The 27609-nt window shown below is 40.7% G+C and overlaps 1 protein-coding gene across 1 annotated transcript in view; it reads right to left on the bottom strand.

The window, feature by feature from the left end:
• The window catches only part of pdzd7a (PDZ domain containing 7a), a 115433-nt gene that overhangs the window by 66589 nt on the left and 21235 nt on the right, over window positions 1–27609 (bottom strand). The window contains exons 5-8 of the mRNA XM_073026877.1: window positions 22525–22698; window positions 18089–18236; window positions 11632–11692; window positions 9636–10124 (exon numbers count right to left, since the gene is read on the bottom strand). Coding sequence (XP_072882978.1) covers window positions 9636–10124; window positions 11632–11692; window positions 18089–18236; window positions 22525–22698 — 872 coding nt within the window. The remainder of the gene's footprint in view (window positions 1–9635; window positions 10125–11631; window positions 11693–18088; window positions 18237–22524; window positions 22699–27609) is intronic.

Raw genomic sequence — 27609 nt, 5'->3', positions numbered from 1 at the left:
ACCCGACTCGGGAGGCGCTAGAGGCGGCCACCAAATCGGACTTGATAAATATGGCGAAAGGGCTAAACCTCGCAGAGGTGAGGTTGTCAATGAAAAAGCGGGAGATGCGAAGGGCCATAACTCAGTATTATATTGAGAAGAATGTGTTTGCAGCTGAGGTATTGGAAAATATCCCTGAAAAGGTACCAGCTAGTGGGACGGCTCAGTTAGGGTTGGAGAAATTGAGGCTGGACGCGGAACAGAGGAAGAGGGAGCATGAGTTCCAGCTAAAGCAGCTGGAAGCAATTGAGAAGGAGAAAGAAAGAGCTGAGAGAGAAAAAGAAAGGGCCGACAAACAAAGGGAGCATGAGCTCCAGCTAAAGGAGTTAGAGGTGAAACGGGAGCATGAGCTCCAGCTAAAGGAGTTGGAGGTGAAAAGGGAGCAGGACAGAGCTGAGAAACAAAGAGAGCATGAAATTCAGTTAAAACAGCTGGAAGCAGCTGAAAAAGAGAGGGAGAGAGCCGAGAAGGAGAGAGAGTATGAGGAGAAAGAGAAACAGAGGCAACATGACTTGGATATGGAGAAGTTAAGGCAAGAGCAAAGAGTTCAAGGGTCAGACTGAGAGGAGCGGTTTAATGTTAGTCGGGAGTTGAGGGTAGTAGTACCTCCGTTCGAGGAGACGGATGTTGATAGTTATTTCTTGCTTTTTGAAAAGGTGGCAGTGAATCAGAAGTGGCCCAAAGAGCAGTGGGTGGCGCTGTTACAAAGTGTGTTAAAAGGGAAGGCACAACGAGCATATACGGCGTTGTCCATGGAGGAGGAAGAGGCGGAGAATTATGCCAAAGTAAAGGAGGCCATTCTCCGGACCTACGAATTGGTACCTGAAGCCTATAGACAAAAGTTCAGAAATTTAAAAAAAGGGTGGAATCAGACGTATACCGAGTTTGCCTATGAGAAGGGTGTGCTCTTGGATCGCTGGTGTACAGCAGAATAGTGGAAGAGGATTTTTGGCATCTCAGGGAGTTAATTCTGATTGAGGAATTTAAAGGTTGTGTTTCGGAGGATATCCGGATGTATTTGAATGAGAAGCCGAATAAGTCCATCTCCGAATTTGCTAGGTTCGCAGATGAATATGCCCTAACCCACAAGACAAAGTTTTCCTCGAATAAAAGTTCCGAGAGAGACCGTGGGAACAATAGAGAAAGCCCGCCGGCTGAGGCAGAGGTCCCGCCAGGAGCTAGTGGTAAGATTGAGGGGGAGAGGCAAGACAGCCAGAGATTTCTGGGCTTGACCTGTTTTAATTGTGGAAAGGGGGGACATATTGCTTCTAGGTGCTTTGCTCCGAGGAAGGAGACAGGAAAAGGGAAAGCAGCAGTCCCTATAGGATGTGCCGTGGTAATCAGTAAATCGACAAGAGAGCCCCGGGTAGACAGAGTACGAGAAGGGACTGAGACTTGTATGTCAAACGGAACTGTGTCTGTGAGGGAGGGAGACCCATCAGTTCCCGTACGGATCTGGAGAGACAAGGGCGCTGAACTGTCATTGATTAGCAGTAAAGTACTGGATTTTGGTCGCAAGACGGGAATGGTAGCTGTGAAAGGAATAGGAAAAGGGACCGAAGTGGTGTCCTTGCATAGGATCATTATAAATTGTGAGCTGGTATCTGGACCAGTTGAAATGGGGGTGCGATCAGAATTCCCGAGAACTGACACGGACATCCTTCTGGGTAATGATTTAGCCGGTGGTAAGGTTTGGTCAGCAATGACGCTGACGAGACAGCCGGTGAGTGTTGCGGTCCCGCCCCTAGATTCCAAGATCTATCCCGCAAGCGCGATCACTCGCAGCATGTCGAGAAAGGCAGCTGAGAACGTGAGCAGTTTAAATCCGGCCAGTCTCGATTTGGCCGAGATGTTTTTACCGACCCTGTACCACGAGGGTTTAGAGGGTGGTAAAACGAAGAGTAGTAAAGTGAAAGAGAGTAAGGGAGAGGAGGTAGACCTGCCCTTAGCGAGGAGAAAAGTTCTAGAGGCACGAAATAAAGATGAGAAACAGATAGAGCTGTTAAAAGGTCCAGAGTTGGACATGGATGATCTGTCTGGTTTGGCAGAACTGTTTGAAGAAGATGAAAATTCTAAAGGTGTTCCCGATAATGAAATGAGGGCAGTCCTAGATGAAAAGGGTGCCCTTACCTTGAAGAAGTCTGCTGGGTTGGCAGATGGGGTTGTTTCAGCCCGCGGGGTTGAGTTTACTCCGGAAGGGAGTTGCCCAGAGAGTAGCTGGGAGGATCAGGGGAATTTAGAATTTGAACAGGATACGGGTATTGAAAGCCTGGAAGAGGCAAATGTCCTGTTTGAGTGTGTCCAAGATGTGGATGCACGTGGTACTGAACCTAGTAATGGAGCTCAGAAAAAGTCTGAGGTATTTGATTCAGTTGAAAAGGAATGCAGTCCTTGTGGGTCAGATGGACTTGGTTCAGTGAAGAAAGGGTTAACCTTGGTAATAGTGGGAAGTGAGAGTTCCCAGTTGTTTGTGCTCGAAGGTGTGTTAAAAGTTAGTGAGGAGATCAAAGGTGGTGGGGTGAATATTATTATTGAAGGAAAAGGGAAAAGTGTAGTTCCCAAATTGAATGAAGAAAATGTAAAGTCTGGACTGATGTCAGAAGCAGCAACCAGGCTACAGCGACAATGGCTTGGTACCACAAAGCCTGTGACTCAATTACAGATTGAGTTGGAAGGTAAAGGGGCCCCACACGCTATTGTTATTCCAGAGTGTGGTGTGAAACCGCAGAATTCGAAATGCTGTTTGAACAAAGAGGGATCGCTGGCATTGAGACCTAATCGCCTGAAGGGTCCTGAAGAGAAAACTAGCAACTTGCGTAAAATTAAAGAATTGTGTGGAAATTCGGAAAATGGTCTAAGTTTGGAACACATTGTTGATAAAATAACTCCTATGAAAGGAGCGGGCGAAAGCCTATTTCGCCAGGGGGTACAAGTTCACCCCGAGGAAATTAACCGGAAAAGAGGCGAGGGTTAATGGGACGCCATTTTTAAATAGCAGAAGCCGGTTTTCAGGGATTTCGACAAAGCATGTGAATAATAAAGACAACTCTTTAGTTTTTGTTTGCTAAAGAAAATAAGAAATTAAAATAGGTGGTTATTAAATTGGAGTCTGATGCTACAAGACTTTAGTAAGGTACAAGATGTTAAGATATTAAAGGAAGTGACAATGTAATCGGTAACTATCTAGATGCTGAATTGAATGTATTACTTTATGAATTGAATGAATTTCATTACTCTGTAGTGAAAAAAAAACTTTTGTATTGTGTTAGATTCTAAAATCCTGTAAGACTCTGTATTACTTCGTTTTTACCGATGGTAAAAACGCGTTGAAGAAAGGGGGTGTTACGCCTGTGCCCCAACTTGAAGGGTACAAAGTAGCCCCTTCCTTTTTGAGAATCGCAAGATCGCTATTAATTCAGGTCAGGAGACCCAGGAAATGAGAGAAAGACATGCAAAATCCACAAAGGGGTTTGGAATGTCCTGGCCCCTCAGCGATACAAAGCCACGGGAAACGGCCATTGTCTCTTGGAGACGGAATTGTGTATTGAGTACTGTGCTATTTATTTGAAGCCCTCAGGGAATGACCAAAAGTGGTTTGGTTGAGGGGTGGCATCCTTCCAACCTGATTGACATTTGAGACCCTGTGAGTCAGAATAAAAGAGGGTCTGGGGAACAGCCCTTTTAGACGCACCAGAAGAAACGCTAGAAACCCTGTAACAGCGAAATAGCGACAGCCGGAGGAAAGCCCACGTGCGTCCTTTTCCATTTGCCTCGGAATTGGTGGGCCTTACCATGGAAGAACGGCTTTAGCTAAAACAAAGGAGAAACCAGCCCCAACGACTCTTGAAGGATTGACATCAAAAAAGGAATGGGCAAGTTTTAAACTCTCTCTCTTGACTCCAACCAAAGGCTGCAGCCTGCATGAACTTGAGTGACTTTTATATTTCCATCAGACAATACATTATCCCCTAGACAACGATAGAGCTATTTCTTATTGATTATTATTATACCCGCGCTTTTAGATTTAGTATTGACGACGTATATTATCTGTATGTTTGCATTGATATTATTTTTGTGTATTTTTATCAATAAATACTGTTAAAAATAGTACCATCAGACTTCAACGGACCTCTCTATCTTTGCTGGTAAGTGACCCAGTTACGGGGTACGTAACAGGAAATACAAGATAACACTGATGCAGACATGTTTTATACATTTAACAAGGTGCTTTATTAATGCAACAGAGTTAGTCAGTTTTTCAATGTTTATTGTCAGCCGGTTCATACTGCCCGTGAACTCCCAGTCAGCTGCCTCTGTACGCTCCAGTATTTGTTTTCTTTTTACTTTTAAGTTCTCCTGCACGACAGCCAACAGCTGTCCGTCGTTTTAAGTTTTTCTAGTCTGTAACTGAACAAACGCGCACTTTCACGGTGAGATTCGACACCAAACATGTCGCTTGTTTTCGGTAGATGTGTCCTGCACATACGCAGTAGGAGGAGATTCACCGAAATCTCCGTTTCAATGTAGACAGAGATACTGTTAAAAATGCATAGTTTGGACACCTATCGTTTTTACGCGAAACCGGTGTTTTCAAAATTAACCGGTCTAGTGTGGATGTAGTCCTAGACTCAAGTACCTCATTTGTTCTTTCCTGTGTGAAAAGCAAAAATTCCCTAAACCTGTTACCCTGAGCTTTTATTCTGACAGGAACATACAAACTCTGTACTCTCAAAATTTCACTTTTGAAGGGCTCCATATTATGATGTACACCTTTGCCAGAAAATAACGGGTTCTAATCCACACTTGCCAGATCCTTTCTGATACCATCAAAATTGGCCTTTCTCAAATTTATAATCTCAATCCGAGGACTAGACCTATCTCATTCCATAATTACCTTGAAACTATTGGTATTAAAATCACTAGATGTGAAATGTTCCTCTATACAAACTTCAGTCACCTGCCCTATTTCATTCTTAAAAGCAGGTCTAATACTGCACTCTCTCTAGTTGGGACCTTCATGTTCTGATTAAAGAAAATTTTCTGAAAGCATTTGATAAACTCTATTCCATTCAGCCCTTTTACAGTATGGGAATCCCGAAATTATATAGAAAGTTAAATATATATTTATTAAATAAATATATATTTATATAGAAAGTCAATATATAGAAAGTTAAAATCACCCATTATTACAACCTTACGTTTCTTGCTATTCTCCTCAACTGTCAGTCTCTTGAACAAAACAGGATAACTGCACTCATTCTATTTCTGATGTTCCCACACAGGTGGTCTGACTTTAAGGACTCTATCTTATTATTTCATGCTCGTTATTTATTGCAATTTATTTATATTTGCATTTGCACAGTTTGTTGGTCATTGATCCTGTTTACAGTTCTATAAATTTACTAAATCTTCTATAGATTTACTAAGTATGCCTGCAGGAAATAGAATCTCAGGGTTGTGTGTGGTGACATGTATGTACTCTGATTTTACTTAAAACCTTGAACAGGGTGGTTGAGGAAAGTTTCAACTTCTTGGTCAGTGTAATGTGTTGCTGATGTTGTATAGTCTATTTTACATTGGACAGTCTAAATCTGTGAGAAAAGGAAAATAAAAAAAGCAAGGCAGGTAAAAATAGCTATTTCTCATTCAAACAGAAAGAGAGGGAGAGTTATCTAAAATTGGAGCACTGCATATTGATTCTGCATTGGCAAAACCCAACACATGGGTGAGCACATGTTCAGCCCTTAGTAATGCCCCCATCACATCGTTAGATTGCGATGGTTGTTAACACAAATGATACATTTCACTGTATATTTCTATGTACATATGATAAATAAATGTATCTAAACCTGAGTGCCCTGGAACTCCCAGTAAACTGCCATTTTAATTCATCGCCCCACTCCGCTCCCACTCTGACCTCTGTCTGTAGTCTCCTACACTGTTACGACGAGACCCAACACAAGCTTGAGGAACAAAATCTCACCTTCAGCCTGAGCACATTACAACCTACAGGATTAAATTTTGAATTAACCTTAAATTAATTTTTTCTGCTCAGACGCTGACTCCCTACCACCTGTTCAGTATCAACATCCTAAGCTGTTCCTCATTCACCCCTCTGTCCTTGTGAACTCCCACCCTTTGCCTAACCTTTTCCTCCCTAAAGTCCCTGACTTTATTGTTGCCTTCCAAATCTGTACCGTCTTCCTCACACTCTGTAATGTAATCTTTCCTACAAGGTTCCCATCCCTGACCACAGCTAACAAACACCTCTACACACTCTTGTTGTGAACCCCTCCAATCCTAATGAAGAGTCTCGGCCTGAAACACCGACTCTTTATTCCTATCAGTAGATGCTGAGTTCTTCCAGCATTTTGTGTGTTTAACACTTACATATTAAGTTATTTGCAATATGCGATTATACATTTTGCCTCCACTTTGCAGTGTTTGATATGATCAGCAACAACTCCTCCTCTAAAATGTCCTTACACTAAATTCCCTGGAACTAACCTTAATCTGTTCCACATTTGCCTATCCAATCTTAATCCTGTCACTCCTTCATTCATATTCAATACTTCAGCATCCCATTGAGTGCTGAACCGGAATTCTAATCCCACTATTCCATGTACTTTCCATCACAATGGTTCACCTATCTGCATCTTCATTTCACTTGCCTCTACTTCAATATAACTACCGTTTATAGGGATAATGAATCAGCCATGATTGAATAATGGAGCAGACTCGGTGGGCAGAATGGGTCTAATTCTGCTCCTATGTCTTATGGTCTTTACGTTCAAGTATTTCTCAGCTCTAATGTAGCTTATTCTCTTGGCTGTCCATACAATGAGCTCATTCTAAATCCTCCATCTCCATCTGGTCATTAACATTCTTCTCCGAGGATCATCAATTTGTCATGGTGGACAGGCCTGTGAGTTTCTGAGAATGATGTTGTCTGGAATTAAATCCATAGGGTGACCATGGAGGTAAGGTCAAGGGGGAAGTTTTACACAAGGAGCAATTCAACCAAGACCTCAACAGTGGGGCTGGAAGAAGATAAAGACAGTGAAGGTGAAGGAAGGCTTAGCAGTGACATCTTGCATTCCAAACCACTGGATCCAGACCCCAAACTGTTAAGGACTGTGCATCAGCATCCACAGATTAAATAAAGTCACACACAGGCATTCTCCAGTAAGGAATCAACCCCAACATCCCAGGTTAAATCGTGTGGTGATCAGCAAGTGGCAGAATATGTGGATGCTGGATCAGACTATACAACCACCTGAAGATTCAACAAAAGACAACATCAACTCAACTTGTGATTGCGCAACTACTAAATTAATATTCACTAATCTATTACTTCTATCCTCGTTGAATAATACTGCTCTTGGTTTTCCATAGGCTTGGATTTTTATTCCTATGGTTACATTCTTTCATGATCTCAGTCTTACATATATACAACACTCAGAAAACAATTGCTCTAACCCTTGTTTTACTCACATTTTCAATCACCTCAACTCCATGCTCTTAATTACTTCCTTAAATCCCTCTACCAATCTCTATAGCTTTCTTTAAAGCATTTCTAACTGATCAAGCTTCAGTCCTCTCTTTCTAATATCAACTTCTTTCACATTGGCATTTTGTTTTGTATGATCACACGCCAAAAGTCTGTAGGTGCTGAAAATCCAGCGCAATACACCAAAAATGCTGGAAGAACTCAAGCAGCATCTATGGAGGGGAATAAGCAGCAAAATGTTGTCACAATACTCCTCATCAGGACTGGGAAGGAAGGGAGAAGAAGCCAGAATAAGCAGGTGGTGAAGTGGTGGGGGTGGGAGGGGGGGTGGAGTACCAGCTGGCAGGTGATAGATGAGACCATGTAAAGAGGAAGATGGTTGAGTGGGGGAGGGAAGGGAGAGGATAAAGTGAGAAGCTGGGAGATGAGGTGATCATGCACCTAGATATTTTTGTTTCTGATGGAAGTGTTATATTAATATAAATGATTGTTAGTAGTCAAGAATCTTAGTACCTGCACTGTCCTTAAGGATCCATAACTAATACTATAAACACTTAACTCCTTTATGCTGATTTTATTCCTTTGTCTTTGCTAACTATTCAATAGCATTGTTGATGCAATGCCTTCAATTACATAATTATGCATTCTGTGCAATTTTACATATTTTCTGTCTAATCTCCCTTTTCAAGGTCAGCTACTGCACCTGTATTATTATTTGTGAAATTGATTCCTTGGGGAACCCACTAGACATTGAACTGCAAAGTAAAATAAAGTTCTTTTAAACTTCTGTCTTATAACGGATTCATATGCAATGGTTTTGGGTCAATCTCATAAATTCAATATCACTTGACTAGTAAGATATCTGCGCCTGATGTGACTTTGAAGTCACATGATTAAAAACAGATTACTTCATTAAACTATTAAAATAATAGAATGAACACATTTTAATCAACATTCATCATTTCATATCTACTCACTATCCCTCATTATCCTATGCAAATACCATGACCATTTCAAGGACATAAAATTTAACTATCAGTCTTGATCTATAATACTTCATTTGTGATTTTCAGGTTGAACTTGTGCTTTTATTACAGCCTTTCAATGAGCATTAAACAGCTCACTAGTTTTAATACAAAAAGAAACTACAAATACAATTTAATTTATAAAATGATCAATTGAAAATTACACACCTACCAGTCAGTATCTGCATAAACAGAAGTTGCATGTTGACTCAAAATTAATCTATTTAGATAAATTCAACTTTAGAAAAAAATAAATTTAGATAAAATAACAGCTTTATTTGCTGTTTACAAAATATAATCTAAATGTGCTCAAGTTTGTAAGAATTGATTCACTGGTTAATAACAGTTGCATTACTTGTTTCAGTATAAACATTATGAAAGAAAACTTTGACTCTTTCTCCAAACTACTATATTTTAGGTCATTTTGAAACTAAATCAATCATCGTCTAGAACATGCCCTGCTCTACCACTCAATATGATCATGGCTGATTTATGCTGGCCTTAATTTCTCTTCCGTGTCTGTTTCCACCAACTCTTCATTTCCCAATTATTCAAAATATATCATAAAGATATAGGAGCAGAATTAGGCCATTTGGCCCATTAAGTCTGCTCTGCCATTTCATCGTGGCTGATCCATTGCTCTCTCAGCCACAATTTCCTGCCTTCGCCCAGTATCCTTTCATGACCTGACTAATCAAGAATCAATCAACCTCTGGCTTAAATACACCAAATGATTTGGTGTCCACAACTGCCTGCAGGAATGAATTCCACAGAGTCTAACTCCTCTTTAAAATGTCCAGAGTTTCACCAACATCAGAGTATGAATTCTTACGCATTTCACTTTTAAATCATCAACCCATCATCCTTTCCAGTTTTTCAAGTCTATTAATATAGATTACACCTAAATTATATGAACAGTGTGAAAAATTAAACCAGTTTAACTTTGGTTTTAAATACAGACACATATTCAAAATAACTTTCAAAATATGTATAAATAGGACAAACAAAGATGTGGAAGCCAAAACAAAGAAGCTGGCTATTCACTGCATTGGAAGACTCACCTCCAATAGTCATATAACTCTGTGATCGGCTGATTGGTTTCCTTGGCTTGCTCAGGGCCATCAGCACAGCAGTTTTAGGCGAGTCCAAAAATTCATCAGCGGAATCTCCTGTGGAGTAAGTTCTTGGTCTGATACCAGTTTCCTTAAAATTATCTGACCTAATGGCTGTTTCCTTCAAGAGTACTGTGCGGCCAAGTGTCATGCTTCTTTCCCTGACAACCTTTTGTTCATCTGAAACATCAATATTTGAGGAGGGAGACAGCTGGAGGTCTGTCTGTATAGCAGACTCTATAGTCTCCAGACGATTATACTGCAGAGATTTGGAGTCCTCTGTGGAAATACATACATCTACCATGTCAGTTGAGCTGTGGGTAGTTGGGAGGAAGACCGGTAAAGAATCACTCATGGAGCTCAAAGGTGTTCCGGATGAATGAGATGAAGTGGAAGAATTTGAGTCTGAGCCAAAACGCTGGGAATGATTATTTGTCACTGAAAAAACAAAATGGCACTACAATTTAGGATTAGGAATAGTCATCTGGAAGACTCAAGGTCATATATAGCATACGGATGAATCTGAAGAACAAAAATTTTAATGACTTGTCTTCAAAGCTTCTTCACAATGCTAGCAACACATTTAACCATCTACATGATCAGTCAGTTCACAACAAAAGCCTATAAATTCAATGAAGATAAATGTACGGCTTGTCAGGAATCTGTTTGAAGGACCAATTATCCCTCAGATAAATACTTTGTGGAGATTTGTGATATATATGATTATATGATATATGTACAATGTCTGAAATACATCTTATGGAAATGTTTGTTTGATGATGAACTTCAATAAAAAAATAAATTACAAAAAAAACAAACAAAATGAATAAAACAAAGGAATCCTCAAAAAAAAAAAATGAAGGCAAAGGTATAGAAGAGGATCGTGCAAGTGGGGGGGGGGAGGAGAATGACATGTACAAATAGAGAGCTTTTCATCACACGATTGATTTGACACTTGTAAGTGATGCAAAAGGCTGCAGAGCTTTTCCACCAGCTCTTGTTGCTACAGTATTTGTGTGATGGGTTCCCAGTTCTGGCTTCATGGTGAAACAAGTGTAATTAAGTAGCCAAAGACTGTGATGCCTTTCTATGAAAGGAAATTTAAGTGAACCACTTCATAACTTCAATTCAGACAGCTGATATCCAAACAGCTGCTTTATCTTGACACAAAGGCACTATTTGACTGAGCAAGGCATTAAGAAATCCTAGCAAAATTAAAGTCAACGAGGATAAGAATGCTTCGCTGTTTAGTCAAACAAATTATAATTCTTTTTCAGTCATCTCAGACACAGGATATAATTGCAGTGTCAGGCCAGTGATTTAGACTCAACAAATTTCAATTGCTTCATCACTCCTGTTCATCATCATAAAGCTAGAAGTGGGAACCAGTATCGCAAATAAAGCAGCTGAAAGGGTTGTGGGAAATGGGAACAACATGTTAAGCACAGAAGGAACTCCATGCATCAGGCAATATTTATGGAAGGACCAACTGTACTTCATCTGGGCACCTGGAACCTGTTGGATGGAGAGGTGTAACGACACCCAACTCCAGTTATTTCCCAGTGACAGAGAGAAAAAGCAAGTTTATCCATGGTCTTCCTAATGACTGACTACATCGGAACAAATTAAGTAGGTGATCCAGGTCCTTCCAGTCCCAGGTGGGAAAGGAAATAGACTCTGGGAAAAATCTAATTCCTTAAAGAAGTTAAATTCTTTTTAAATTATGGAAAAAGGTCTAACATTTTGGAGCAGAGAAATTTAATTAGATGCCGATAAGTTACAGTGCAAAACTAGTAACAATTTTTCCTTTAATACTTTATTCCGGGGAGAAAATATCTCGAAATCTTACTTCATATGGTGAAGAAATGTAGTGAAACAAAAAAAAAGAGTCTAGTTCTACACATGAGAAAGTTGGATGGTAATGCTTATTCTGCATGGTACTTACATTTGGTCAGCCAGCTGTATTCTGCCAGCATTTCCTTGTATGCAGGATATCTGCCAACCTCCTGATTGAAGACATGAAATGCATCAATCATTTCACCAACTGTACTTAGAAGAGAGCTTAATCTGAGAAGCTGCTAAATAATAGATTCCCTGAAGCACTCTTCACAGGTGAAAAGCTAAATAGGGCACATTACATGACAACAGCACATACTGACGTATTAGAATTACCAACAACCTATTATTCCAGAATTTTTAATTGTACAGAACATCCAAGATCATTCTTGCTGTCATTACAGTCACTTTGTAGGATTTATTAATGATTTGGTTTTAAATATACGGGGTATAATAAAGAAGCAGGAGCATGTTCCAAAGATTGTAGCTTATATTGATACAGAATACTTTAAATAGCAGGAAGATCCAGTCTGATATGGATGAGCAGAGAGGTGGCAGATGGAATTTAATCCAGAGAAAATGTGAGATAGTAATGGAGATGCAGCAAGCCAAAGGAATACAATTTAATGGGAGGTTGTTGAGAGTATGTGAATGCAGATATCAAGTCAGGTTAATACGAGATATTCAGGATGATTTCCTTTATTGATCAATCAATAAAGGTGTGAAGTATGTGAACAGGCAAGTCATGCTGGAACTGCATCCACTGTCCAGACCACCTGGGCCAAATTTTGGCAGATGGGATGCTCACTGAGCATCCCAGTTGATGTGGATGAGCTGGCCAAAGGGTATAAATCCATACTGTAAGACTTTATTATGAGTCTTGTTATGAGTTTTGCATATATTTTTTGTCACATTACAGAAAAAAAACTCTCTCAGGACCAGGGATCTAAATAACCCTTCTAGATGAGGCCAAGTTCATGTGCATACCTTCCAACCTTGAATACAGCATTCTGTGCTCCCGATGTGGCCTCCTTTATATCAGCGAGACCAAGCACAGTTGAGGCATCCGAATTGGAGTGTACTCGTGCTCTGTAGTCAATGACCATCCTGACCATTTCAAATTCCCTTCCCATTCCAACAATGCTCTGTCTATTCTCAGCTTTCCTCACAAACCAGGGTGATGTCCAATACAAACTAGAGGAACAACACCTCACACTCCACCTGGGTAATCTATTATTCAATACTGTAAGCACTGAATTTTCCAGTTTCAGGTAGCTCTTACCCCCTGTATTTCTACAACCCCAACTCTTCCCTTCAGCCACCCATCTGATTTGATCAATTGTCATCCCATTGTGTCCCCTTTTCCTACCTTCTCATTAGCCCCCATTAGACACCCATTTTCATTCTCCTCTCCCTCCTCATTTTACCCAATAGATAAACACCCACACATTTTACCCTTCAGATTACCACCACCCCCAAACCCCTCCATCTGGTTTCTCTTGCTCTTCACCTCTCCCCAAATGACTTATCATTATCACCTTTCTTATTTATCAGATTCCACCATTGGTACCATTTATGTACCTGATGATCACCTGTCTACCTGTCTCCACCTTCCCCTTTTATCCCCTGCTTTCACCTCACTTTGTCTCCTAGCTCTGCCCTCATCATTATCTGGCTTTTTTTTCCTCATTATTGTTCATCTCCCCTCTTAATCTACCAATCACCTACTGGCCTGTCTCAACACTTTCCTCTTCTCTTTATATCGGTTAACTCCAATCAGTCCTAATGTAAGGTTTCGACCCAAAATGTCGAAAATTCCATCCACTACCTTCCCCCTCCGATGCTGCTTAACCCACTGAGTTCCTCCAGCTGATTCTTTTTGAGGTATAGCCGCACATTACATGATTTTTGAGATACTTCAAACAAATAATCTTCTTCCTCCTCCCTTCTCAGTACTGAAGAAGGGTCTCGGCCTACATTTGTTTATTCATTTCCGTTGATGTTGCCTGACCTGCTGATTTCCTTCAGCATTTTGTGTGTGTTATTCTGGATTTCCAGCATCTGCAGACATTCTCATGTTTATAATATTCAGATTCTTTAGGATAGATAGTAAACCCAAAACTCCCAACTACTACTCCCTATTCCAAACAGGGAAGTGAGTGGGCCAGGAGCAGAAAATATGTCTCAAAAAATTAAATTGCAAAATGTAACTTGAATGTACGATGTGATATTTGTTCCAGTATTAACAGCAACAGACTGCATGATATTCCTAGGTGCTGTTATCGGGAGATGCATCATTTTTCAGCATTAGATCAGATACTCACAGCACCTGGGAACTTGATTTAGATTTAATGTGATTTTTGAAAAACATAGCAGCAAAATGAAGACAGGGGCAAATGGATCAAGCAGATGAGAATTCTGTTTTAAAAGAGACCAGGTGTGGTCTCAACCCCTGTAATCTCCTGTGAACTCCTGTAAGGCTTTCTCACTCCTGTAATCATCAACCACCCACCCATTCCCTTCTGCATTAATCCCATCTCACTTAATCACCCAGTTTTCCTCAGAAAAGCTATCTTCTGCCCTTACAGCTCCAGCCATATAGAAACATAGAAAACCTACAGCACAATACAGGCCCTTTGGCCCACAAAGTTGTGCCAAACTTGTCCCTACCTTAGAAATTACTAGGCTTACCTATAGCCATCTATTTTTCTAAGCCCCATGCACCTATCTAAAAGACTCTTAAAAGACTATCGTATCTGCCTCCACCACCATTGCCGGCAGCCCATTCCACACACTCGCCACTCTGAGTTAAAAACTTACTCCTGACATCTCCTCTGTACCTACTCCCCAGCACCTTAAACCTATGTCCTCTCATGGCAACCATTTCAGCCCTGGGAAAAAGCCTCTGACTATCCACACGATCAATGCTTTTTGCTGATTCTTCATGAATGGTGACTCTTCATGAATCTGAGTAAATTTAATCAAGCATTCCTAATCTGAAGTATAACTTTCATTTTCTATGGTGATCAAGAAAAACAATATGCAAACATACAAATTTCACAGTAACATTTAGGATTTCATCATTTATAATTAAATTTTCTAAATTATAATATTCCAGCTATAAACTATGATGCTGTTAGTGGTTACTGATTATAGTTTATTAACATTACTAGAGAATCTGACTGACCCAGAACCAGTATATTTTCACTCCACTATATTGATATTTGTACATTATAAAAACTAAATTAAAACATGCAAAGCAATGATATTTCAATATTGGTAAAAACAATACACTGTCAAGCTCTGCATGTGACGCAATGCAGTTTTCATGATTTGAGTGGAGTTTAAGAGGCTGTACAGATTCTGGTTTTGAGTGAAACCGATAGCCATAAGAATCTCCAAGAATATTAACCACAATCCTCCTACTTCTATTTTTAATAATGGTAAGGGAATAATCTTCTCTCAGCAGATCACAACTGAGTATGTTAACAAGCTATTCGTGTTTTACAAATACCCCAGTGGGTAAGAGAAGAAAAGACCTTTATCGACAATGTACAGTAGAATTTGTTATGCAGGATGAGAATGTTTCCTCCAGATGAGGGTCACTCCAGCCAACCAAGATTGCCTAGCCAGTAAAACTGCTGACCCAATAGACAATAGGTGCAGGAGTAGGCCATTCGGCCCTTCTAGCCAGCACTGCCATTCACTGTGATCATGACTGATCGTACACAATCAGTACCCCATTCCTGCCCTCTCCCCATATCCCTTGACCCCGCTATCTAACTCTCTCTTGAATGCATCCAGAGACTTGACCTCCACTGCCTTCTGGGGCAGAGCATTCCACATATCCACCACTCTCTGGGTGAAAAAGTTTTTCAGCATCTCTGTTCTAAATGGCCTACCCCTTATTCTCAAATTCTTAAACTGAGCCATGCCAGATCAAATCCATCCATCTAAAACCCCACCAATTTTCCCCAGATATCCATCCCAGACATGGGACAATAGGGACCTTTACTGCATCAGCAATCACTGACCAGGGTTCAAATGCCTGTAAGGAGTTTCTACTTTCTCCTCTCGACTGCACAGGGCTCCTCCAGCTGCTCTGACTTCCTCCCTCATTCCAAAGACGTGTAGTTAGAGTTAGTGGGTTGTAGGCATGCTAAGTTGGCACCAGAAGCATGGAGACAATTGCAGGCTGCCCAATATAATTCTCATTGATTTGATTTGACACAACAATACATTTTACTGTATGTCTCAATGTACATGTGACAAAAAAAGCTAATCTTTATCTTCATCTTCTCCACCCATGTATGATACTTATGACAGATAGCACTCATGGAAATTAATAAACAGTTGACAACTCAGGCTGAGAACCTTCATCAGAGCTGGAAAGAAAGGGTGAAGACATCAGAGCAAAAAGGGAGGGGGGAGGAGGATAGTTAGAAGGTGAAACTAGGCGGGTAGGAAAGATAAAAGATGGGAGAGGAAGGAATCTGATAGGAGAGGAGAGTGGACCTTAGGAGAAAGGGAAGGTGAATACTGGTGAGAAGAGGTAAGAGGCCAGAGTGGGGAGTAGAAGAAAAGGGGAGTGAGAAGGATTTTTAACCATAAAGAGAAATCGATATTCATGCCATCAAGTTGGAGGCTACCCAGATTGAATATAAGGTGTTGCTCCTTGACCCTGAGGGTGGCCTTATCTTCCCCCTTCCTTTCCAGTTCTAAAGAAGGGATTTGGCCTGAAATCCTGTGTGTTTATTTACTTCTATGGATGCTGCCTGACTTGCTGAGTTCTTCCAGCACCGTGTGTGTGAGTGTCTGTGTGTGTTGCTTTGGATTTCCAGCATCGGCAGAATTTCTTGTATTTATGATACAGTACTTATTATCTCTGATCACTATCAGCCTTGCTCCCCGACATTGAGGCCATCTTCAAAAGCTGACGCTTCAAAAAGCAGCATTCATTATTAAGGAGCCCCAGCAGGTTCCCCTCTTACTAATACCATCAGAAAGTAGGTACACGAGCCTGAAGACATTTTAGGAATAGCTTCTTCCCCTCCACCATCAGATTTCTGAATGGACAATGAATCAGAATCAGGTTTAATATCACTGTCATATGTTGTGAAATTTGTTGTAATGTGGCAGCAGTACATAATAACAACTAAATTACAGTAAGATATATAATATATAAATAAAATTAGTGCAAAAAAAGAAAAAAAGGTAGTGTACATGGGTTCATTGTTCATTCAGAAATCTGATGGCAGAGGGGAAAAAGCTGTTCCTGAAACATTTAGTTTATCATCTTCCTGTACTTCCTCTTGATGGTGGCAATGACAAGAGAGCATGCGGTCGGTGAATGGGATCCTTAACTTACCAACCCCTCAACTCTACCTCACTATTTTACCTCTTTTTGTACTACTTACTTCATTTTATTCTGATTCCGACCTCAAGTTTTCCCCCAACCTCTCTGATCACAATTGTTTTGATTATAACCTCTAAGCTCTGGCTATGTGATCATCTCCAAATATGATTTCCAACTACTTATCATATGTGCTCTAATCTTAATCCTCCCTACCATAATCACCATCTTGATGACTGCTCCCTTGCTATGAGCTTATCATCCTCTGACCTGGCCAGCAACCGAGAATCCTTAGTCCCTCCTCCATTGGTTCTCCTCTCCCTCAACTGGTGATTTCTCCCCTGAAATAATATTCCCTTCCTCCCCCAACCACAAGCTTAACAATCATCTTCTCCTAAGTAAAAGATCTTCATCCATCACGATTATACCTCCCTCAGATTTCTTTTACTTTACTATATCCCTCTCTTGTCTCTGTTGGCTATCCAATTTGTCAGTAGTTTGTTCACCAAGTGCCAGACAGATAATTTAAAAGAAATTAAAAAGCATCCTGTTGTTAAGTTTCACAAGACATTAAAAAAAACCCATACTTCCTTGTTCCCTGTCCAGAAGTCTTCATTCCCTCTCTATCCAACTTCCTGTGAATGTGAGGGCCAACATTATCATTCCATTTGGAAGAAATTCAATACAGACTTTCAACAGCTTCCAGACTTTTTGTATTTAATTTACCATCTGTTATTCTCACTGAAACATCATCAGATGAAAGTACTGTCAATTGCTCTGTTTTCAAGGGTATAATTACCTTCAGCAATACAGTAACAGCAAAATGATATAGCTGTTCTGATTCGTGAAAGAATGTATTCATTTGGTTATTTGGAGTATAATGTCAAGGCATTCACAGTGCAATATATATAACAATTATCATTTCAGTACAAATCATGCCCTTAAACAGATTATCAATACCTTTTTAAAAAACAGCTAATTATCAACTTGTGTACAAACAAATCAGTTTAATGTCTCATTATCCGCTAAATACTGGCACTTAGCCAATGTGCTTGCCATTTGCCAGATTCCCATAATTTTATGAGGATGGATTATTTTTCATGTCAGTCTACTTACAATATAATTTTAAAACAGTAACAGTGAATCCAAGATGAAGATTAGATGTTAAGATCTAATTTTACCTGAAGATATTATAGTGAAAGATTTTACTTACCTTTATTGTTAACATAATGTGCGTGTAACTCTTCAGGATCTCTACTGCTTTGCTATGGGTGATTTTCTCAAAGCTTATTCCATTGGCTGCTAGGATTTGGTCTCCAACTTTAATGCCATTCTGCTCGGCTAGTCCATCGGGATCAATTCTGCCATTAAATAATTATATGGGTTTCAGTGAAACAAACACAAGGAATTAGAACAACTCTGACAACACACACAAAATGCTGGTGGAACACAGCAGGCCAGGCAGCATCTATAAGGAGAAGCGCGGTCAATGTTTCTGGCCGAGACCCTTCGTCAGGACTAACTGAAAGGAGAGATAGTAAAAGATTTGGAAGTAGTGGGGGTAGGGGGAAATGCGAAATGATAGGAGAAGACCGGAGGGGTTGGGATGAAGCTAAGAGCTGGAAAGGTGATTGGCGAAAGTGATACAGAGCTGGAGAAGGGAAAGGATCATGGGACGGGAGGCCTTGGGAGAAAGAAAGGCCGGGGGCGGTGGGGGGAAGCACCAGAGGGAGATGGAGCACAGGCAGAGTGATGGGCAGAGAGAGAGAAAAAAAACAACTACATATGTCAGGGATGGGGCAGGAAGGGGAGGAGGGGCATTAACGGAAGTTAGAGAAGTCAATGTTCATGCCATCAAGTTGGAAGCTACCCAGCCGGTATATATGGTGTTGTTCCTCCAACCTGAATTTGGATTCATTTTGACAGTAGAGGAGGCCATGGATAGACATATCAGAATGGGAATGGGATGTGGAATTAAAATGTGTGGCCACTGGGAGATCCTGCTTTCTCTGGCAGACAGAGCGCAAGTGTTCAGCGAAACGATCTCCCAGTCTGCGTCGGGTCTCACCAATAAATAAAAGGACACACTGGGAGCACCGGATGCAGTATACCACACCAGCCTATATAAAAGGCCACACCGGGAGCACCGGACACAGATGACATGAACATTGACTTCTCTAATTTCTGTTAATGCCCCTCCTCCCCTTCTTACCCCATCCCTGACATATGTAGTTGTTTTTTTCTCTCTCTCTCTCTGCCCATCACTCTGCCTGTTCTCCATCTCCCTCTGGTGCTTCCCCCCCCCCCCCCTCCTTTCTTTCTCCCGAGGCCTCCTGTCCCATGATCCTTTCCCTTCTCCAGCTCTGTATCACTTTCGCCAATCACCTTTCCAGCTCTTAGCTTCATCCCACCCCCACCGGTCTTCTCCTATCATTTTGCATTTCCCCCTCCCCCCACTACTTCCAAATCTTTTACTATCTCTCCTTTCAGTTAGTCCTGACGAAGGGTCTCGGCCCGAAACATCGACCGCGCTTCTCCTTATTGATGCTGCCTGGCCTGCTGTGTTCCACCAGCATTTTGTGTGTGTTGTTTGAATTTCCAGCATCTGCAGATTTCCTCATGTTTGCTCTTTAAAAGAACAACTCTGATGCTAGTTTTGTTTTCCAAACTCCTGATGAGGTAGAGTGTCTGTATGAAATCTCTGTCAAAAAAGCAGTAGTACCATCAAGTAATGAAGGGTAGAGTAAAATGTCAGGATTGTGACAGTGATCCTTTAATTGTTTCCATATACAGGGGACATCAGGTGTGGACCAACAACTTTAGCTCTGTATTCCATGATCTATCTTCCTTGCACTTCTCTGTAGATCATCACCTTGTTGTGGTGGAGAGGCTTGTGAGTTCCCGAGTTCCTGAGGGAGATACAGTCTAAAACTTAGCTCCTGGTAGGTTCACCCATAACACTAAGATTAAGGGGCAGGTTTCAGACAAAGAGCGATTCAACCAAGACCTCAACAGTGGAGCTGGCAGAAGATGACGATAATCACAATGGCAGTGAAAGAGGAAGGCTGAAGCAATAACGGAACCCCAGTTGTCTTGCATGCCACGCCTGACCCCGATCTATCAAGGATCATGTCTTTGCATCAGACTCCCCGCATTAAACAAAGTCACACACAGGCGTTCTCCATTAGGGTATTACCCTTGGAAGAACATCGTACTCATCTTGAGTGATTACTACTACAGGCAGTCCCCGAGTTACAAATGTCCAACTTATGGACAACTCGTACTTACGAACGGAGGGAAGAGAACGCCGTCCGCCATTTTAAGTCGGATCACAACGCCGTCCGCTATTTTAAGTCGTTGCCATTTTACACTGGGTTGAGTGTGTAACTTTGTATTTGGCTTAAATATTTCTTAGCAAGATTCACCCTGATCCTCCTTTTCCAGTCAGCACCACCCCCACTTGTCCCATTTAACCTGTCTCAGTGAGGGTGGACTTTAGGACCCGGAGCAACCCGCTGCCCGTGGTTGCTGCTGTATTTTTTTTATTAAGTGCAATCGTGAACAATAGCCAGATCAGAAATGCTGATCAAGTCAACTAGTTCCTAAAGAGAACTCTGGTAGGCCAATCAGATGGTTTATTGCTGCTCAGTAATAGAACATAAAATCCGCAGTTTTCTGTTCCATTGACGGAAAACGATCGCAATTGAAAATAAAGTGGAAATAATAAAGCGATTGGAAAGAGCTGAAACGCCATCAGTCATTGGAAAAGCTTTAGGCTACAGTCGGTCAATGATTGGAACAACTTTAAAGGATACAGGTAAAGGATAAAGTGAGAATAATGGAGCATGTGAAAGGCCCTGCCCCAATGAAAGCTAAAATTATTACTAAGCAATGCAGTGGTTTAATTATTGAAATACATACGTTTCTTAAGTGTTTTATATGCATAGAAAGGTAAAATATATACTATATACTAAGACAAAGGTTTGACTAACTGACGCTAAATAATACCGGATGTACCTGTTCCAACTAACGTACAAATCTGACTTAAAGAAGGACTTAGGAACGGAACTCGGTCGTAACTGTACTATACTTCTTGCTTGTTCAGCTCATGCATAAATGACTCCTTGGCCAAGCTACTGAAAAGCCACCTGGTTCTCATGTAACATGTTCTATTAAGAAGTTATTATCTAAGGAAAGGAATAGACTAAAATTGATGCTAAATAAAATTATGTGCTTTTGTTAAAAATTTATGCTTTAAAAGTGCAAACATCTCTTGACTTTTTAAAAGTCATAACAAAGAAAAAAAATATAGGACAGGGTTGAAACTGGCAACAAACATAGAGTGAGAACAACTCCCACTTGATTTGTTTCCCAATGAGTACAAATGAAATGAATTTTTATAGCCCACTTTGCACTATGGCTCAGGGCCAACTTAATCCCAATAGTATCTGCAGAACATTGAAGCTGAAAGGATTTTGTTATAAATACGGTGATAAAATCTGCCTAGAAGTATAAAGTAACACCTTTTTTTTGACAAGCAAACTTCACTGTAAACAGTATGCACAAAACTAGACACAAATCTCTCTTCTTTTGAACAGCCAAGCGAATGATCATATTTACATCATCCACTCCAAACAAGAATTTCATGTGCATCTCTTAAATTATAATTTTAACATGACTAGTTACAAAAAAAAAATCAGGTATTTTAGGTAACATGAATGAAAATGATTCTATTCAAAATACAACTGCCTGTGTCTCAGTGTGAATACTGTCTGAAAACAGTATATTTTTAAAAAGATGCATTTATTCAACACCTTTCATGGCCATGGTATTTTTCTAAAGGACATTATTCTAAAGGATTTTAAGTGTGATTAAATGTATTTAAAGTATTCTTTGAGCAAGTCAACATTTCATGTTTTTTTAAAAAATTCCATATGGTTAAGTCCTTATTAACTTAAGGACAGATTGGCCCTTCTGGCCCTTCGAACTGCGCCACCCAGCAACCCCTGAATTCAACATTCTGGAATACGAAGCTAACTTTTCCTAGTTATCACTATTAATATGATATTAATTTTTAAACAAATGTTTAAGACACAAAAGGCCATTCGACCCATAGAAGCTGTCAAAGTATTCCCAATAGTTCCATTCCTCAATTATTTCTCTGTAATCTCTACTCTCTCATCCCTAATTTTGCTGCCACCTACCTGTGCTGCAGGTAATGTACAGTAATCAGCTAATCAACAAACTGGCACAACTTTGGAACACGAGGAGACTCCAGTCAGTATCTGGGGCAGGGGTTCCCAATCTCTTTTAATGCCTTGGACCTCTACCATTAACCGAGGGGTCCATGGACCCCAGGTTGTTGAACCCCTGAAACCCAGGTATTCACGGGAAGAATGTGCAGGTTCTTCGCAAGGTTGGGATAGAATTCCAGACACTTGAGCTTTGAGGCACCAGAATTATCTGTTGTAATCACTGTGTGTCAACAGAATTTTTTGGTAGTTTAAAAAAAACAGATTGTAACCTTGTCAACCTAGTATTTATCAGTATTTTGCTTGATGTTATTCAACCAAAAGAAAGGGATCAGGTTTTTTTAAAAAACATAAATACCCAGTAAAATTAGTATGGCAATTAGAAGCTGTACCTTACCTGGATACATATATTCCCAAGCCAAATTCCTTTCCACCTCTAATATTAAAACCAAGGCACTCATCATCTGAACTGGTGTAAAGATGGATAATCCTTCTGGCTCCATCCTCAGATACAGTGTCTGAAGAACTTTGACTTTTCTCTGCTATTATCCTCCTTGTTGCTGTATCAACCCTAATGGTTTAAAGCACAAAAGGATTTCTCAATGAACAATTGACAACACCTTATGAGCAGTACATGAAATGAACCTACTTGTGGTAATAAGTATCATAACTCTAACAGAAATCACTTGGAAATTACAAAGGAACACACCTTCCCGTCTAAGCATTTCTTGATGACAATTATCTGCCATACCAGCTGCTTTCCTATCGTATGTCAGCGATATTCTCAAAAGCTTTACCCAATGTCTTCACACATCCTATTTCAAGCATCGTGCCTTATTGCCTCAAATCAATCTTTAGCACGCAGCTTTTACTCTTATTAAAAATTCAGAATCATGTTTAATTTCACTGAGATATGTTGTGAAATTCACTGTTTTTCCCCCCAGGGTGTTGGAATGCAGCATGCAGCTGCAAAGGGATCATCAAATATTCCTGTTTGCAACTACTACAGCTGAAATCCACAGTTGAGCCATGGGTATTTCAGTAAGTAACATTGTTTTATGATGTTAAAAAAAAATCTATCGTTCCTCAAAATCAGCCAAACTGCAGATTCAGATCACGAGTGCAGTTTCCCTTTATGAGAAAGGAAACTCGGAAAGGAGGTTGGTCTGCAAGTTAGATCGAAATGCAGGGTCCCGAGGCCCCATTCTCTACCATCCTTCTGACAAATGTACAGTCTCTGGAAAATAAAACTGAAGAGCTCAGAGCAGGATTGCAGTACCACAGAGATGTCAGGGACTGCTGCGTAACTAAATGAACACTTGCAATTCAGAGATTGTGCTACTGTTTCTAGAAGATGTATACATGTGACATAACAAAGTTGATACGGACAATCAAGCAACATTTATAAATAACCCGAAAACCAGCTTTGTTACTTTTAGACTCTCCTCCTTCAGTCATCACAGGTTTTAAAAAAGCCCTGTTCCATATGGTTAAGTCCTTATTAAGGTCACCCACACCCACACCCGTTCTGGGCTATATTCCTTCCAGTAAATGACCCAACTTGGTCAACCAGCTAACAAGCTGCAATTTTTAAGTGTTTGTGCAGCTCTCAAGAACATCTGTGATGGTTCAATTTATTTATGTTATTTTTAAAAGCTGAATTGTTTCCCTCACAGGACAGAAATTTTGAATAAGTTTGGCTCTATTTTAACTTATTGTTTTTTGGCAGAAATTTAAATGTTCCCAGTTTTTACTACTTTGGTTTCATTTTTATGCCAACAGAAAAACGTTCAGAAAGAATCAGACTTCAGAATTAAAACATCAAAAGAGTATCAGTGAGCCGTAAACACAAGAATTTCTGCAGATACTAGAAATTCATTTCAACACACACAAAATTCTGGAAGAACTCAGCAAGTCAGGCAGCATCTATGGAAATGAACAAACAGTCGACCTTTCAGGCTGAGACCTTTCCTCAGGTTTGAGAAGGAAGGGGAAGGCGTCAGAATAATAAGGTGGGGGGGATGGGGGAGGAGGACTATATAGAAGGTGATAGGTGAAGCCAGGTGGGTGGGAAAGGTAAAGGGCTGGAGAAGAAGGAATCTGACCGGAGAGGAGAATAGAGCATGGGAGAAAGGGAAGGAGGTGGGAACCCAGGGGAGATGACACGCAGGTGAGAAGAGGTAAAAGGCAAGAGTGGGGAGTAGAAGAGTGGAGGGGAAGGGACAATTTTTTTTACTGGGAGGGGAATTGATATCCATGCCATCGGGTTGGAGGCTACTCAGATGGAATATAGGTGTTGGTCCTCCACTCCAAGAGTGGTCTCATCTTGCCAAAAGAGAGGACCATGAACCGACATGTGGGAATGGAAATGGTTATCAGTGGATGGAGTGGAGGTGCTCAACAAAGTGGTCCCCCAATTTAGGATGGGTCTCTTCAATGTACAGGAGGCCATGTGGGGAGAACCAGTCACAACAGAATACCCCAACAGATATGCGGGTGAAGTGTTGCCTCACCTGGAAGAACTGTTTGGGGCCCTGAATGGAGAAGAGGGAGGAGGTGAATGGACAGGTCTAGTTAGCACTTTGGCTGCTTAAAAGGGTAAGTGCTAGGAGGGATATTAGTAGGGGGGACAATTGGAATTACAGACAGAGCAATCTCTGTGGAAAGTGGGGAGAGGGGGAATGGAGGCAAAGCTGTGTTTAGCGGAAGGATCCCTTTGGAGATGGAGGTGTTGAGGAGGATGATGTGTTGGATGCAGAGGCTCATGGGGACGCAGGTAAGATCAAGAGGAACTCTGTCACTGTTAAGGCAGCAAGAAGATGGGGTGAGCGCAGATGTTCGGGAAATGAAGGAGATGCTGGTGAGGGCACCATCAATAGCGTCGGAAGAAAAAGGAGGACATAACTGATGTCTTGGAAAGGATAGCCAAATTCTGGGAACAGATGCATCAGAGACAAAGGAACTGAGAAAAGGGAATAGCATTTTTTTTTATAGAAAAAGGGTTGGGAAGAGGTATAGTCAAAATATTATAACTGCGGTAATTGGCAGGTTTATAAAGATGTCAGATGACAATTTGTCTCCAGAGATGGAGACACAGAGAACAAGCAGTGGGGAGATGTCAGAAATAGACCAAGTAAATTTAAGGGCAGGTGGAAGTTAGAGACAAAGTTGATAAAATTGACAAGCTCAGCATGGTGCATGAAGTAGCACCAAAATAGTTATCACCATAGCGCAGGAAGAGTTGGGGAGCATTACCGGGGAATGCTTGAAACATGGATTGTTCTACGTAGCCAATGAAAAGGCAGGTATAGCTGGTGCCCATGTCTACCCATCGTGTTTGGAGAAAGTCAGAGGAGATGAAGAAAAATTTGTTGAGGTTGAGGACCATTTCTGTCAGACAGAGGAGGGTGGTGGTGGAGGGGAACTGGTTGGTTCTTTTATTGAGAAAAAAGTGGAGAGCTTTGAAGCCTTCCTGATGGGAGATGAAAATGTAAGGGAACAAACATCCATGGTGAAAATGAGGCGGTCAGTGCCAGGGAATTGAAAATTACTGAGGAGATCGAGAGCATGAGAAGTGTCACAGATGTAAGTGGGAAGGGACTGAACCAAGGGGGATAGAATGGAGTCAAGGTACAAGTACATGAATTCAGTGGGGCAGGAGCAAACAGAGACAATAGACCTACCTGGACGGTCAGATTTGTGGATCTTGGGTAGGAGCTGTGTAGGGGAAGGGAACTATGAGGTTGGTGGCAATGGATGGGAGTCCTCCAGAATTGACGAGGTCAGTGATAGTGATGGAGACAGTTTTCTGATGGTCCAGAGCTGGGTCCTCTTCAAGGAGTAGATGTGAGGATATATCACAGAGTTGCTGCCTAGCCTCAGCAAGATAGAGGTCAGTCCACACTACAACAGCACCCCTTTTGTCTGCGGCTTTGATGGTGAGTTTGGAATTAGTGCAGAGAGAGTGGAGGAGAGTGCAGTCAGAGGGGGTGAGGTTTGAAGAGGTGCAAAAGAGAAGTCGAGTCAGTTGATGTCTCATGGATAATTCACAATGAAAAGATCCAGAGCTGGCAGAGAACCAGAGTGGATTGTACAAGGGGAGGAGGGCTGAAGATGGGAGAATCATCAGTGCAGGTATGGAATTCTAGCCAAAGAAGTGGGCTTGGAGACAGAGGATATGGAAGAAGGGCTCAACATCACAGTGGGTGCAGAACACAGAGGTGCGGGTGAAGGAGGACAAAGGCAAGCCCTTTGCTGAGGATAGAACGTGCCCCAGAGAGGGTAAGGTCAAAGGGAATGATGAACAAGGATTAGAGCTAGAATGAGAGAGGAAGTAGAGAGCTGGTGGCACCAGAGGAGAGGGGAAGCTTAGAGTGTTCAGTGAATGTGGGGTGGAAAGTAAATGGAGATTCCAAGGACCCAAGAGTTTTCGGTGGAGTATCAGTAAGATAATTTCATCTTTTACACCCAAGGGTTAAGAACTAAAGTATTAGTTCTTGCAAAGTTTGTTGTATTATGGCAAAAGTGCTATTAATGCAAATGCTCAGCTTGGTTAAAAAAAATAATTAGCATATATAAATTGAATTTAATTACAGAATTATGCAATGAAGCAGAAAATTGGGTATACATATTTAAGTTAATTGTTTCATTTGCATTTGATTCTAAAAGGATGAAAATTTGTTGCTTATAGACTTCAAATAAAATCATTAATCCAGGTATAAACAAAAATGTCAACCTCTTTCCAAAATTATTTTACAGTTAATAGGTTGTGATGAAAACATACCAACCTGGCATCAAGTAATTTATGGACTGAATTACTGGCATGTGGTTTCAAAATGATATATTACGTGATATTAACTCATGCAAATAATCTTAATATGAATCACTAGAAAATTAATTCTTCTTACATAATTGAATATTCATGATGATATCACTTCTATGGCAATGTAATTCTGAAAATAATTTTCTTATTCAATGATCTCCAACTTTTTCAGATAAAGGGGTTAAGTCTAATTTTCTGTTCCAATCAAACCTTCGAGCAGCCAATTAATGTTCCAAAACTGGTCAATTTTCACTTTTGGTCATAAAATTAATATAAATTTCTCTCTCTGTTATCTTCTGCACCCTATGCAGAAGTCTACGTTGAAATTGGGAAGTCATCATAAAGAAATTGCAGACAGTGAGATTGGCCAAATTCTGCAGATACGTTTGTAACCAAACTGACCCGCATTTCTCACGTAAAATTTTATGTGAAGATTTTATTTGCATGGAGTAACTTTTAAAACATTAGCAATGGAAATACACTAAACAATTGGTTCCACCTTGAGGGAAAATAATAAACCCAGAGGAAAGAATCAACTGAGAAGTGATAAAGCACACAAAATTCCCCTCCTTGCCAACAAAAGGATGCACCCATTTGCTCATTTCTTATAACTTCCTAATTGATTCTCTTTCTCTAATTTTCTCCCCTTCTATTCCTTGC

This window comes from Hemitrygon akajei, chromosome 23 (genome assembly GCF_048418815.1).
Source record: "Hemitrygon akajei chromosome 23, sHemAka1.3, whole genome shotgun sequence".
In the NCBI taxonomy this organism is placed as follows: Eukaryota; Metazoa; Chordata; class Chondrichthyes; order Myliobatiformes; family Dasyatidae; genus Hemitrygon; species Hemitrygon akajei.
Note: the sequence above shows the minus strand (reverse complement) of the source record. Positions and strands in the feature narration are given on the sequence as shown.